Raw genomic sequence first — 15,994 nt, forward strand, 5'->3', positions numbered from 1 at the left:
TCCTGTGTCATGGTTTGGTTGTATGTAGCAGAAAAAATTCAATGATTATTACATCAATGAGGTTTAGTATTCTAGGGCTAATACCTATACATAGGAAACTTTGAAAATAGCTACAAGGATACATTTACAAGTTTTCTTGTTGAAGTAGGAAAAACAAAGAGACATTGTTTAAATAAAATGTGAACTATAAAAAGTAAGTAATGGATAAAGATCCAGGAAAAAAGTATTTCAAAGTCAGATATTATTTCTCAAAAAGCTAAGTCTCAGGAAAAATTCTTGTTTGGTTATGTTGTAGTTACAAAAATATTAAACTATTAAAACTATGTATTTAAAGTATTGTAGTAGAGGATAAAAATAAATTCCAATAAGGAACAAAACCTAATTAAGTATTTCTCTGCCTTCATCCATTTTTTCCAAAGAAGAAAACAGTTATGTTCCTCTAGCCACTAGTGATTCCCATTTGTAATGATGTTAATAAAACACCTCAAATGCTTGTCATTATTTAAAACTCACATCACTTGATCCTCAGAACAGCCCAGAGGCAGAGCACGTATTGTATTTTCTCTGTTTTTGCAGTTTTATTCTTTTATCCATTCATTGACCTGTGATGTACTAACATAACAATAGCTAACATTAATTCACAACTTGCTGTGTATCAGACACACTTTCAAGTATTTCACACATATAAACTCCCTACAATCTATTGAGTGCAAAATTACTTATTTCTGGTTTTACAGATGAGGCAACTGAAATACAAAGAAGAAATGTTTATTTATAGTCCCACTGCTAGTGAGTGGCACAGCCTGACTTTGAACCCATTACTCTAGCTCCAGAGCTCACATTTTTAATTACTCTTCTCCTCTCTTGGCATGGTAGCTATAAAAACCCATTATAACTATGATCTTATGAAATAGACAAGCAGAGAAGGACATGGAAAAAAGTATTGTTTATTCAATAAAGATTTATTGAATAATCATTCTGATTCAAACACTGTGCTAGGTATTTGGTGGGAAATTAATCAGGCCTCCTCTTTACCCTCCTAGGGCTTACAGTTTAACATAGAAGCTGCTCATTAAACAAATTACAATAATTATGCAAGACAAATGTTTTGCTAGAGGAAATATAAGAATTCACAGAAACATCTGCCAGGGGTGGTGAAGGGCTTCCCAGAGGCAGTGGTGATTAAGCTGATATTTAACAAGTGAGTTGGCTTATCTACCTTGAGTCTGTCTAACCTAAATTCTAGTCTCTTTCATCTAGACAATATAAATAGAACAGAAACAAGAAGGCTATAATATCATATACAGTATGATTTACAAAGTGCAAGAGTCTACATGGGTCTGCTAATAAATTTGAAAAACTTCATGTAATAGACAATGTAATAACATTTTTTGTCAAAATTCGCTCAGTAGTTACTTATCAAAATAGACCATAAACCAATAGGAGAAATCTTTAAAGTTATCAAACCACCTCTAACGGTCAAACAGTTTTGTCTATGGGTTCTTTGAGATTTTCAAAAAATGGATAATTTTCATGCAATATAAATTTTCTATATCTTATTTACAAAGATGCACAACTTCCATATGTATTTTATGAAACCAATGTTTTCTTGACACAAAATAGGACAAAAAATAAATATGAATTCAAAAAGACCAAAGAAATTCTTCCCAAAATGAAAATCAAGAAAATTAAAAGGAACCGCTTCCCACAACCATGTACAGTTGGTCTCAAGAATACAAGGATAGTTTAATAATTATGAATCTATTACTACAGTTCATTGATAAGATTAGTTATCAAAAGGGCATTTGGCAAATTCCAACCTTTATTATGATAAATAATCTTAAAAACTAGAAGGGTACTTTGATAATATAATACAGAAGTGCATGATTGGTTTAACATGGTAAGATTAATGCAATTTATAAATTAAGCGATTAAAGAAAAATTTTATCATCTTAATACATGGAGACAATGCATTCAGTAAAATTCAGCATCCTTTTGTATAAAAATTTTTTTATCAAAAGAAAAACTGCATGATTTAGAAAAATAAAACTCAGTACATTCAGCATCATGGTTAAATGATGAAATACTGGAAGCACTCTCCTTAAAATCAGAAGTAGAATCAGGCAGAATGTCTTCTCATCCCACCCCTGACTGGAGGCCTAGCTTATTTATAAGGAAAATAAAAGAAAGGAAAGTATGAGGAATGGTAAAGAAACAAAATTACCATTTGTCCCCTGTGTAAGAGTACAAAGACAATCTCCCCAAAATATATAAAATTGATCAGAAGGCTTACAAATATTTATGGAAACATCATCAATTAAAAAAATCAATTGAATTACTATGTGCAAGTAACAGGACTAAGAAAATGCAATTTTATGAAAGAATCTTATTTAAAACAAGCTTCAAAATTATAAAGTGGCTAGCATACTTTCAATAAGTGCTGTAAGTGGCCATGTCTGGGCCATAGGAACCCTGCAAAACAGCTGGGTTGTAGTGGTTAATTCCTTCCTGCAGTTAGAACCCCATTTCCTTGTCTTCACAGGTGTCTGTCTTCAGTAGGGCTAACAGGATCTCAAACCCATTATCCAGCTGACCAAAGACTGATAGAACAGACCTTTGCTGAGATTTAGACTGGAGAGGTTGTGGGAGTGAGACTGGGCCAAGATACAAAGAGAAATATGGAGGAAGAAAGAAGTAACTGAGAAGAATCAGGAGATCTTAGCACTCTCAGTTGCTGTGTGATCCTAATCAAGCAACTTGTTCTCTTTAGGAATTATTTTTATAAAATTTGACCAACAAGGCCTACTGCACAGAATTACTAAGAAGAAAAAAATGAAGTAGTCCATATGAAAGTATCATACACAGGCTGTTGTGCTTAATATTCTGTCATCAGATGTTAGGTTTTCCTGAATAAAATGCAGTCCCTAACTTCTCAAAATAAAAGAGGCTGTGTTACAACAGCCACCATAACAGTACTGAAGGGGCTTTCATGTAGCACCCTATTGAAACAGGTGCCAGCATCATCCTCGTTTTATAAATTAACCCACAGTGGTTATTCCTCTAGGTACCTGTCAAACTGTCCACACCCACCAGCAGAAATAGACATTATCAGTAGAAGAATGTAGTACTTATTGGCCAACTTGTTGGTCAACTCTCTGTATTGCCAGCACCCCGACTGCCTGTCCAATGTGTTCTAATTTGTCAGTGTTTTTCCCCCAATTTAATAACTTTCATACCTTTTAAAGTCACTGTGCATGTAAATTAAGACAAGACCCCATTAGATCCTTCATGGTCTTTTCTCAAGGGTAGAATGTATACATACTCTTCTATGTCCTTTAAACTCTTCTCAAAAAATAAATAAGTAAATAAATAAACTCTTCTCAGACAGTTTTGAGTTAGTAAATTTCTGTTAAAAGATCAAATGGGGAATTCTTCCCAAAATGTAAATATGTAAACCATATTATTACTAGCACAGCATATCATTATTATTCTCATCACTGTTTTTCTTTTCCCCACAGTAGAATTTCTATAAGCAGCAAGAATAAGAAAACTATAATTTCCATGCAGAATATTTAAAGATTCTGCTCAGACTTGGCATGCTCCTTTGTACTCACATTCCATTGGCCAAATATGCCAGGCACAAAGAAGTGTTCACTAGAAGTCAGAGGTATTCTTTTATAGGTGATTAAATTTAGATTTGAGGAAATTAAGTCAAAGTTTATATAGTCAGTATTTGACAGTGCTAGATTTACACATAAGCCAGTGTATTCCAGATTTATTATTTTCCACCCTGAAGAACAACCTTATGAGCAGTGACTAAACTTTTAGTTAAGTGAAAAATTCACATTTCCAAACTTTGCTTCTGAAAACACTGGTCCTTTTTCCGGAAGCAATAAACCAGGACAGGACACTGCAGTAGAGGCTTCTAGGTAACTTACATAAGGCACGTAGACGCAGAGAGATGGGACAGACTTCCAGGTGATGGAAAGAATTAGTGAAGGAAAACTTGACTCCAATAAGAATTACTCTAAAATTTTGGGAAAAAAACTCATTCTGTATTTGAAAAGTTTAAGATTCTCTTTATGCTGACCACTTTACTTCACTCGTTTTACTTCTACACCTAACCTTTGGAAATAAAATTTTATAATTTGTTCCCTGCTGTTACAAAATATAAGTCTTCCCTAGAGGCTCAGTCAGTAAAGAGTCTGTCTACAATTCAGGACACCCAGTTTCAATCCCTGGAGAAGGAAATGGCAACGCACTTCAGTATTCTTGCCTGGTGAATTCCATGGACAGAGGAGCCTAGTGGGCTACATAGTCCATTGGCTCACAAAGAGTCAGACACGACTGAGTGACTGACACTTTCACTTTCATTAAAAAATATATAAATTGAGATCTTAAAGTTTAAAAGTATACTGTGGCTCTAAATGAGCCACCTCTTATTTCAAGTTTTTAACAAACTTTTGGTTTTGTTTTTTAAAAAATGTGGCAATATAGTACTATGTATTACCTTGATAGTTTAAACATATTTACTTATAAACTTATATTTACAAGTTCACAGGCATTACCAGGGTTGATCTAACTGAGCCTAAGTATAAATATCTCTGGAAAAATAATTACTATTTAGGAATATTCTCACATTTTATGTTAGCTTTCAAAACAGTCCTGGTTTTTTAAAAATGTGTTTTTATTAAATAATTCACTTGAATTATTCTTAATAATAATTCTTTATATGTGTAAAATTTGTTTAAAAATGTTTTCTACAGAATTCTATAAACCTGAAGAGTAATCTTTTAGAAAAATCATCATAAGGAGGGAATTTGTGGAAATAAAACTGGAAACATTCAGAATCTTGATGGTGTGCCAAACCAAATGTCAACTGGAGCTCTGCCAAAAACTCAAGTGAGTAGCTTTCTTACGGAATATTTCAGGTATAGTGCCGCGTCCCACTCATGCAGTGAAGAGAGTGCCATACTTGAACATTCTCTGTTACTTTTTGTGTTTTAAGTTAAACATAAAGGTTGACTTTCTTTTTATTGTAACATGATTTGTAATGAAAAACATATATAGTTAATATTTATAAAATTGCAAAAAAATGCATTCTGTGATTTTAAGATAAAATCGGTAGTCCATTGTGATATGTAGAGTTATAGCAGGGGATTGTATACACTTCAATTAATTTAATTATTAATGAAAATTCCTGATGCAGTTGAAGATTTCCTTGGATTAATATTATAAAGCTTTTCCCTAATAAGATAGTACACATCTCTGTGATCAGCATTCCAGCAAAGAGGCATCAGATTGGGGAATACCTCTGTAAAACATCACTTATGAACACTAAGTTCACTTTATTTAAATAATTGTCTTTGCTCTACAAAGCTAAATAATTCCCAGGAATTTGTTTTTGCTGTTGTGTTTGTTATATTTTTAATAAATAAATGACTAGCCTTTTTATAGATATTTTACAGTTTTTAATCTTTATAACTTAAATTTCTAAACTTTTTTCACATTTTCTATTTGAATCCAAAAGTAGATCTTCATAAAATTCTGAACAGTATTGGGATATAGAGGGATATTAGGGATAACATGTAAGAGTTAATAGGGTTGTTTATGGTTTTGGATTTTATGATTCACTGGTTGCTTTACAAAGTAAAAGAGTAACAATAATTTTGCAAGTAAACATAAGGGAAAATATGTGTCTGAACAGGAAGCAGCAGACATTTTTAAATTATTGCAAAAGAGATAATTTAAGAGATTAATTACCAAAGTCTGGTCAGGGTTAGATAGGACACTGAGAGATTAACTCTCCAGGTCAGTGGGTGCTCAGTATGGTACTGGAGATCACTGGAGATAAAACTTCAGAAAGAATGAAGGGATGGAGCCAAAGCAAAAACAATACCCAGTTGTGGGTGTGACTGGTGATAGAAGCAAGGTCCAATGCTGTAAAGAGCAATATTGCATAAGAACCTGGAATGTTAGATCCATGAATCAAGGCAAACTGGAAGTGGTCAAACAAGAGATGGCAAGAGTGAACATCGACATTCTAGGAATCAGCGAACTAAAATGGACTGGAATGGATGAATTTAACTCAGATGACCATTATATCTACTACTGTGGGCAGGAATCCCTTAGAAGAATTGGAGTAGCCATCATGGTCAACAAAAGGGTCTGAAGTGCGGTACTTGGATGCAATCTCAAAAAGACAGAATGATGTCTGTTCGTTTCCAAGGCAAATCCGAGCCTATGCCCCGACCAGTAATGCTGAAGAAGCTGAAGTTGAACGGTTCTATGAAGACCTACAAGACCTTTTAGAACTAACCCCCCAAAAAAGATGTCCTTTATCATTATAGGGGATTGGAATGCACAAGTAGGAAGTCAAGAACACCTGGAGTAACAGACAGATTTGGCCTTGGAGTACAGAATGAGCAGGGCAAAGGCTAATAGAGTTTTGTCAAGAGAATGCCCTGGTCATAGCAAACACCCTCTTCCAAAAACACAAGAGAAGACTCTGCACATGGACATCACCAGATGGTCAACACTGAAATCAGACTGATTATATTCTTTGCAGCCAAAGATGGAGAAGCTCTATACAGTCAGCAAAAATAAGACCGGGAGCTGATTGTGGCTCAGATCATGAACTCCTTATTGCCAAATTCAGATTAAATTTAAGAAAGTGGGGAAAATCATTAGACCATTCAGGTATGACCTAAATCAAATCCCTTATAGTTATACAGTGGAAATGAGAAATAGATTTATGGGATTAGATCTGATAGATAAGAGTGCCTGATGAACTATGGAATGAGGTTCATGATTTTGTACAGGAGACAAAGATCAAGACCATTCTCAAGAAAGAGAAAATGCAAAAAGGCAAAATGGCTGTCTGAGGAGGCCTAACAAAGAGCTATGAAAAGAAGAGAAGTGAAAAGCAAAGGAGAAAAGGAAAGATACAAGCATCTGAATGCAGAGTTCCAAAGAATAGCAAGGAGAGATAAGAAAGCCTTCCTCAGAGATCAGTGCAAAGAAATAGAGGAAAACAATAGAATGGGAAAGACTAGAGATACCTTCATGAAAATTGGAGATACCAAGGGAACATTTCATGCAAAGATGGGCTCGATAAAGGACAAAAATGGTATAGACCTAACAGAAGCAGAAGATATTAAGAAGAGGTGGCAAGAATACACAGAAGAACTGTACAAAAAATATCTTCATGACCCAGATAATCATGATGGTGTGATCACTCACGTAGAGCCAGACATCCTGGAATGTGAAGTCAAGTGGACCTTAGGAATCATCACTATGAACAAAGCTCATTGAGGTGATGGAATTCCAATTGAGCTATTTCAAATCCTGAAAGATGATGCTGTGAAAATGCTGCCCTCAATATGCCAGCAAATTTGGAAAACTCAGCAGTGGCCCAGGACTGGAAAAGGTCAGTTTTCATTCCAATCTCAAAGAAAGGCAATTCCAAAGAATGCTCAAACTACTACACAATTGCACTCATCTCACACACTAGTAAAGTAATGCTCAAAATTCTCCAAGCCAGGCTTCAGCAAGAACCATGAACTCCCTGATGTTCAAGCTGGTTTTAGAAAAGGCAGAAGAACCAGAGATCAAATTGCCAACATTCATTGGATCATCGAAAAAGCAAGAGTTCCAGAAACCATCTATTTCTGTTTTATTGACTATGCCAAAGCCTTTGACTGTGTGGATCACAATAAACTGTTGAAAATTCTGAAAGAGATGAGAATACCAGACCACCTGACCAGACTCTTGAGAAACCTGTATGCAGGTCAGGGAGCAACAGTTAGAACTGGACATGGAACAACAGACTGGTTCCAAATAGGAAAAGGAGTACGTCAAGGCTGTATATTGTCACCCTGCTTATTTAACTTCTATGCAGAGTACATCATGAGAAACGCTGGGCTGGATGAATTACAAGCTGGAATCAAGATTGCTGGGAGAAATATCAATCACCTCAGATATGCAGATGATACCACCCTTTTGGCAGAAAGTGAAGAAGAACTAAAGAGCCTCTTGATGAAAGTGAAAAAGGAAAGTGAAAAAGTTGGCTTAAAGCTCAACATTCAGAAACTAAGAATATGGCATCTGGTCCCATCACTTCATGACAAATAGATGGGAAAACTGGAAACAGTGGCTGACTTTAGTTTTTTGGGCTCCAAAATCACTGCAGATGTGATTGTAGCCAAGAAATTAAAAAGATGCTTATTCCTTGGAAGGGAAGTTATGACCAACCTAGATAGCATATTCAAAAGCAGAGACATTACTTTGTCAACACAGGTCCATCTAGTCAAGGCTATAGTTTTTGCAGTAGTCATGTATGGATGTGAGAGTTGGACTATAAAGAAAGCTGAGCACCAAAGAATTGATGCTTTTGAAGTGTGGTGTTGGAGAAGACTCTTGAGAGTCCCTTGGACTGTAAAGAGATCCAACCAGTCCATCCTAAAGGAGATCAGTCCTGGGTGTTCATTGGAAGGACTGATGTTGAAGCTGAAGCTCCAGTACTTTGGCCGCCTGATGCAAAGAGCTGACTCCTTGGAAAAGACTTTATGCTGGGAAAGATTGAGGGCATGAGGAGAAGGGGATGACAGAGGATGAGATGGTTGGATGGCATCACTGACTCAATGGACGTCAGTTTGGGTGAACTCTGGGAATTGGTGATGGACAGGGAGACCTGGCGTGGTGTGGTTCATGGGGTCGAAAAGAGTCGGGCATGACTGAGTGTAAACTGAGCTAAGCAACTGTAAGATGGTTGCCCAGCAAAATCTTTACCCTTTGAAGAGGATTGCAGCCACAGCCAGACTCCAGCTTGACAGAGAATAGGCAGAGGGAGAAAACATCCATCTCTCTCCCTCCCAGCTTCTACCTTTTTTCTTTCTATATTGAACTCATCGGGAAACCAGGAGGGAAGGGCACTCACTTAATGTGTTCTTAAGCAATTGTGTCCCACAAAGGAAGACCGAAAAGAGCAGAGAGTGATTTAGAAGGTCAAAGAGAAAGTATTCAGCACACATTAAAATGAGATTTGTCAGCTACTGTTATTAAATGTGTAATATGTTCCTGTCCCAGTGCTAACCTTTTCACACACATTACCTTTTTAATCCATACAGCAACCCTACAACGTAGGCATTATTACCTCCATTGTTTAAGGAAAGAAACCTAATTTCACAACTCATAGAAGTCTGTGGGATATGTATTAATGTTATCCTTGTTTCACAGATGAGCAAACCAAGGTCTTGGAAAAGTAAATAACTTAACCAAAGGGGAAAAACCAATACCTGACTCTGAGTTTTCATGCTCTTTGCCTTTCTGCCACATCATTCATTGCCTTGGGAATTTTGTAATGCCTTTGGGGAAAAATTGCATGTTACTAATTGAAAGAAGCCAATCTGAAAAAGCCACATACTGTGTAATTTCAACAACATGACATTCCGGAATAGGCACAACTATGGAGCCTGTTAAAAGATCAGTTGTTGCTAGGGGTTAGGGAGGAGAGAGGGGTGAATAGGTAGAGCACAGAGGATCTTTAGGGCAGTGAAACTATTCTCTACGATATTATAATGGTGGATACATGGCGTTTTACATTTCTCAAAACCCATAAAATTTACAGCAAGAGTGAACTCTAAGATAAACTATGGACTTTAGATGATGGTGTGTCAGTGTGTGTGTGTGTGTGTGTGTGTGTGTGTGTGCGCGTGTGTGTGTGCTCAGTCACTCAGTCGTTTCCAACTTTGCAACACCAGGGACTGTAGCCCACCAGGCTCCTTTCTCCATGGGATTTCCCAGGCAAGAAATACTAATGTGAGTTGCCATTTTCTTCTCCAGGAGATCTTCCCTGGAGTAGGACCCAGGAATCAAACCTGCATCTCTTGCATCTCCTGCACTGACAGGCAGATTCTTTATCCTTGTGCCACCTGGGAAGCCCTGATGTTTCAATGCAGGTTCAAGTGTAATAAAGGTACCCCTCTGATGGGGGAGACTCTGTATGTGTGTGGCCTCCATCAGTGAGTATATGGGAAATCTCTGTACTTTCTACACAGTTTTCCTGTGAACCTAAAACTGCTTGAAAAAATATTTTTAATAAACAATTTTAATTTAAAAAAGAAAAGAAAAATATAGCACATGTTTAATTATGTTTACTGTGATCCACATTTTGTTTCTTTTTGATGAAGAATGACTGATAGAGAATACCAAACTGTTTCTCAAGGCTTTCGTAGAGCATTTCTCAGCCCAAGAAGAAAGGATTTATTACAAATCTATTGATTTTCTTTTTTTAAGATTAACAATGGACGTTAAAAAGGAGAAAGCCATTATCTTTAATGTGATGCTATAATCCATTGGGTTGTTACCTTTTAAGGGAATGTAATTTATTAAAGAGGCATTTGGGACCCATCTTGGCTGATTTTCTAATGTTTCTTTTCTTTTTTTTTCATTCTGGTTACTTTGTTTTTACAGTAAGCTCTTAATTATCCCGGGATAGGTAATTTATTTCCATTAGCTAATTTAGGACAGGGACAGGATAACTTTATAAGCTATTAAGTAAGAAATCTGAGATTATTTCATATTTTGACCCATTCAGAACAATATATAATTTGAGTCCTTAGCCAGTTCTCACTGACATAGGTTGTGGAGAAAAGGAATACATAGCCTCAGATGTTAATACTGGGATTTATATTGCCTCTGAAAAATCTTTCTCTGTTTTCTTTTGTTCACCATCAAGTTCACATATAAGTGGGCAGCATGCAAACAGGGATCAGTTGGGCAGAAGAACTTTTTTTGCTGTTTTACCTGTGAATCTTTGAGTAGATAAACAAGTTTCTGAAAACTTTCGCTGCTGTTTTCCTTTTCTAGGTAATACTTTCTAAAGAGTCAACTCACTTCTTTTTCCTCTGAATATGTCATGAACTCAGAGGCCCCCATAATAGAGGAAGTTTGCCACTGGCTAGATCTTTTCCAAGATAGGAGACAAATCCTTCCACAGAGATTTATGTCAATGCAATGGACATTCATTCATCTGACTTACTGTAATCTTACTTTCTCAGGCTAGGCTGCAAAACACAGTTTTTACTCATAAAGATGTGCCAGATTCACTATCCTGTGGAATATGTCTGAGGAATGGGTCCTCATTTCTAAATGTAGCCCTGGCTGCCAAATACTGAGGGCAAGGCCTCTGCCAGCCCGAGGCAGGTTTCCCACGAGGCTGTGCAAAGGATGAAGGATCAAGATATCTAACCTTTTATTGCTTGTCAAGACTTCTATATACTTTTAGTAGAACATTTCCAAAGTTTGGAATATGGGCCTCTACCTTCATCAGACTATTTCTGTCTACTCATCTCAGATGTCATTTGCCTAGGGGGAAAGTGAAGAAAGCTATTCATGGTAGCTGTCAGTATAAGTGAGACACCAGAACTGCTCAGGGCTTAAACTGAGCATAAACATCCTCAACAGTCGGATATCTCAGTCTGAAGTTGGGTCAGAGCTGCACATACAGATGATATGCCCTGTGCAAGTGTCACCTTTTTTAATTGGCACAAAGGTATCTTCTGCTCCTCAATTTGTGAGTCCTTGAGATGGTGAATGCCAGCCAAAGAGGACTTTTGTTTCCTAATTTTTATGAAAACATCATATGTGCTAGTGCAGACTGTGACCTGACTAAGGGGACAGTCCAGGTTTGCTTGACAGAAACAGAAAATCCTGGGACCAGATTATAAATTCAGATAGCCAGGTTGCCAAGACTAAGAATGATATTTAAAAGAAAGCAAAGCCATACAGCAACCAGTTGAAATTCTAGGGCTATTCTGGATCTCTGTTCTCACCTTACGTGAGCAGGTCAAGCCCATTTCTGAAGCTAGTGACTCACAAGCAGCTTCTGATTTATGCGTAATTCCCAGACTTGTGGCTGGGTGGAAGGGACAGGACAGGGTGATGCAAGGAGGTATATTCTGGGCAGGGAAGTATGGGTGGGGTGGGGTGTGGTCTAGCCAGCTCCATTGGGTCTGTTCTCCATAACCAGTATCTATAGCCTCATCTCCCTCCTGAGCCCCAGGCACTTGCGCCTGACTGGATGTCTTGGCATCTTAAACTGTATGTTCTGGTGCACCTTAAACTCAGTCTTGAATTTTACTGTCTTCTATTAATATCATAGTGAAAGACACTTTCAGTCAACTCATCATTCAGCCAGAAACCTGGAGTCACCCTAGTTTTGTTCTTCTCTCTTAAATTTACATTCCTTGTCACCATGTCCTCTCCAGCCTGCATTTCGAATGAAGTGTTAACTCATCTCCTTTGCATCCCTAATGCCACTGCTCTGATTCAGCTATCTCTCATCTGAAATGCAGCCTACTAACTAATCTTTGGGGGCTTCCCAGGTGGCGCTAGTGGCAAAGAACCCACCTGCTAATGCAGGAGACTCAAGAGATGTGAGTTTGATTCCTGGGTTGGGAAGATTCCCTGGAGGAATGCATGGCAACCCACTCCTGTATTCTTGCCTGGAGAATCCCATGGACAGAGGAGCCTGGTGGGCTATGGTCCATAGGGTCTCAAAGAGTTGGATATGACTGAAGTGACTTAACATGCATATGAATTGGTCTTTGGTATCATATACCCCTCATCCATTATCTAAAATACGAACAGAGTGACCTTTTAAAAAGTTAAATCATGTTGATGTATGGCAAAACCAATACAATATTGTAAAGTAATTAGCCTCCAATTAAAATAAATAAATTTAAATTAAAAATAAATAAATAAAAATTTTAAAAATACAAAACATAAAAAGTTAAATCTGATCATGCCTTTGTTCTTTGGGAAAATCCTTCTATGTCTTCAGTTTTTTGGGCTGGTGGGGTTGGGGGTAGAAACTCAAATTTCTGTGCATGTTAGACCAAGTACTTTATGATTTAGCCCTGCCTACTTCTTGTGTGTCTCTCTCTTTTTTGTCTACTCCATCTTTTATTCAGTATTCCTGCCACATCAAATTACTTTGGGATTCTTTATTCTTCATGCTTGAATCATTCATGCCTTTAACTTAAAATTCTGTCTTCAATACATTGATTCCCTTTGCTAGGTTCTCAATACTGAGTCTATAGGAAGAGTCCTGTTCTTCTAGCAGTTGTCACATTAATGTTACTTATGTATTTCTTTGTTTTTCCTTTCACCAACCTTGAAGCAGTTTGAAGTCCAGACTGTGTTACTCGTCTCAGTAACCTAAGTGCTTACTTAGCACAGTAACTGAAAATTATAGGCATTCATTAAATGTTCAGATTGTAGTATATTCTAGTTATTTCAGTAGGGTCTCTATTCTACTGTGGAGTAATAGGAAGACTTGCTACTCAGATACATTTAGGTTAATGTTTTGGCAAAGTTTTAATACTAGAAAGGAAGATGTATATACATTCACACCACAAAAAGTTTTGGGTTTCGGGATGTTAAAAATTGAAGCGTTGTCATGATGAAGACTTTCAATCTAGGAGACATTTCTAGAGAAATTTTTTCCCACCCAGGTCAGATTTCTGGTCACCCCCTCTTTTTTTCCCTCTGAGAGAACTGGGGTTTGGGTATCTTGCTACCTTTTCCACTGCCACCTTCTTTATTTTCAACTGTTACATCTTTTAATCCTTGACGAATGAGAAAGTATCTTGCAAGGATGACTGTTTGCAAGTTTTCTAAGGGTTTCCATTGGAAGTTGTGAGGTAATGAGCAAAGGGGCTCCACATAAAATCCTCCTTTGAATACTTTTTCTTTTTCCCAAAAGAATGTTGGAAGAAGATAAGACAGGTGGTGGGTCTCATATAATGTTTATCTATACTTTGGAAGCCACCTGTATTCAGTGAATTTCCTGGAAGCTAACAAGCTAAGCAAGAATTAAGAAATAGCTGGGGGCTGTGTAAGAGCTGGGATGGAACAGGGGCTTTAGAGATTTGACATGATCCTGTGCCTTAGTTGGAGGAGACATAGCAATAGAAATGGAAGTCAGGAGAAGCCTCAGTTGATGACACTACAGGAGATATCCAGCCTCTCCTTCCTTCCTCCCTGCCATCATTTCTAGCGTAACTACTCCATGGATCTTTGCTTTGGTCTGCAGTGGGGAAGTTCAGAGGATTTTTGCATGGTCAAAGGAGTGATGAGAAGGACGTGTGAAACATAGCCTCATAGCAGCGGCTATGGGGAAGCAGAGTTATTTTGGCCACCAGACTAAGGTAGTAATTCCCAGGGACTCTCTGTATGTAAATAGTGGTCCGGCAGATGTACAGTAGATGCTCATTATTGTTCTTAAAAAAGTAACACCCTAGAGAATAAGACACTAGTAGTTATGCTGTATTTCATGATTAACTATGACTAACTATTCTAGGTCCTTCCTTTTTGTCCCCTGCGGATTTAGAAAGTATTTACTGGAGCTAGTACATACAGAGCCACATCTGTGTAAAATGACATCTGTTTCAGGACCACAGCCCAGTTGTGGAGTTGAAAATATGCAGTCACAAGCCTCATGTGGCCACTGCATTCCTAAAGCCCTGGCTAGATGTGTCTGCCCATGAGATCACCCCAGCTACCAACCAAACATATTTCTCCTCTGAATTATTGAAAAGTATTTTAAAACATGACGTATCTGAAAAATTCATGGCTTTCGTTTGGTTTGTTTTATAGCTCTTACTGATTACACACATTTCCTCTATGGCTTGAATGGATAGCAGCATGGGCTGTGGTAATAAATCCTTCCCTCTGCAGACCTATGTCGTGTATACACCTGGGCCAGAGTTGCACACCAGATGGCAACTGAAAATGAGTGGATATCTATGGTAAGATGGTATTTAGAGAAAATACATTCACGAGTAAGACAGGATGTGCATTTCACAGTAGTGATTTTAAAAGGACATGGAATGAGTCAGTTGGCAAATATTATTCAGTGTCTGCTCTGTGTAGAACCTTGTGAGGGTTGCTGTTTTGGTATTGGGCAGCCTGGATGTAGGGCTTAGAAGTGTTACTAATACATCATCTCCTATAAAACTGGAAAAAATAATGATTTCCTAAGTTTTTCAAGGTTTCTCCACTTTTGATTTTCTGTGTTATGAACTTGGAACAAAGATTAAGAACATTTTGATCATCAAGGATACGTTTTCTGTGTCTTTTTGAGTAGGGCATGTGTGAAGTGACCCATGAAAGACAGCATCTATTGGCACAGCCATTGATTAGGTGATCTAGATGGATTTGGTCCATAAACAACATAGAAAAGTGCTAAGGACTTTAAACGTCCATGAAAGTCTGCATAAAGATACACAGAGTGTAGAAGTGACTGTGACTTTCTGGTCAGAAATGTCAGTGTGTCCTGAGGTACACATTCTTTAGTAACTGCAAAACTATTCCTGGAGAGTGAACAGGTGATAAGTTAGTGAACTAGGTCATCACCTTCCCTCTCCAAACAGCTGCAACCAAAGATGAAATTTCCTTCTGCACAGTTAAGATCATAGGACCATACCTTGGTGTCCCATACTGCCTCCTACTTTCATGAAGCAAAGATGAATTTCCTAGTTTTCACAATATTTTACTGGAGGAAATTCAAGAGGCAATTCCACTGCAAGAAAGAACACTGTGAATTGGCCATAAAGTGTTTTGAAAGACTTGACATGGCTCTTTTAACTGCTCAAATATTAATATCTTGGCAGATTTAAGGAGGAGCCACATGTAGGCAGTTTTCTGTTCCCTAATTTTGAAATTAGATTTCTGTGCTTATCACTGAGGAAGACCAGCAGTGAGAAGGCTGCTGATCACTTGTGGGGGTGAGGGAGCAGAGAGACAATTTGATTGAATAATTCACACCAATAGGTAAAAATCTGAAAGTCCTTTAACACTCTCAGGAATATTTGCATTTTTAAAAGAGTCTCTCTTGGGACTAATCCAGTTGGATTAGTGATTGGAGAACTACAATCTCACATGCCACATGGTGCCATCAAAATAAAATAAAGAGGTGTTATCTTAAAAA

The 15,994-nt window shown here is 37.5% G+C and overlaps 1 protein-coding gene across 1 annotated transcript in view; it reads left to right on the forward strand.

Moving 5' to 3' along the window:
- Positions 1-15,994, forward strand: part of STARD13 (StAR related lipid transfer domain containing 13) — a 403,121-nt gene that overhangs the window by 15,000 nt on the left and 372,127 nt on the right. Inside the window, exon 2 of the mRNA XM_040267096.1 lies at positions 4,767-4,902. Within this exon, the coding sequence (XP_040123030.1) occupies positions 4,873-4,902 (30 nt within the window). The 5' untranslated portion in view covers positions 4,767-4,872. The remainder of the gene's footprint in view (positions 1-4,766; positions 4,903-15,994) is intronic.

Source organism: Oryx dammah, unplaced genomic scaffold, assembly GCF_014754425.2.
Source record: "Oryx dammah isolate SB20612 unplaced genomic scaffold, SCBI_Odam_1.1 HiC_scaffold_24, whole genome shotgun sequence".
Taxonomy (NCBI): domain Eukaryota; kingdom Metazoa; phylum Chordata; class Mammalia; order Artiodactyla; family Bovidae; genus Oryx; species Oryx dammah.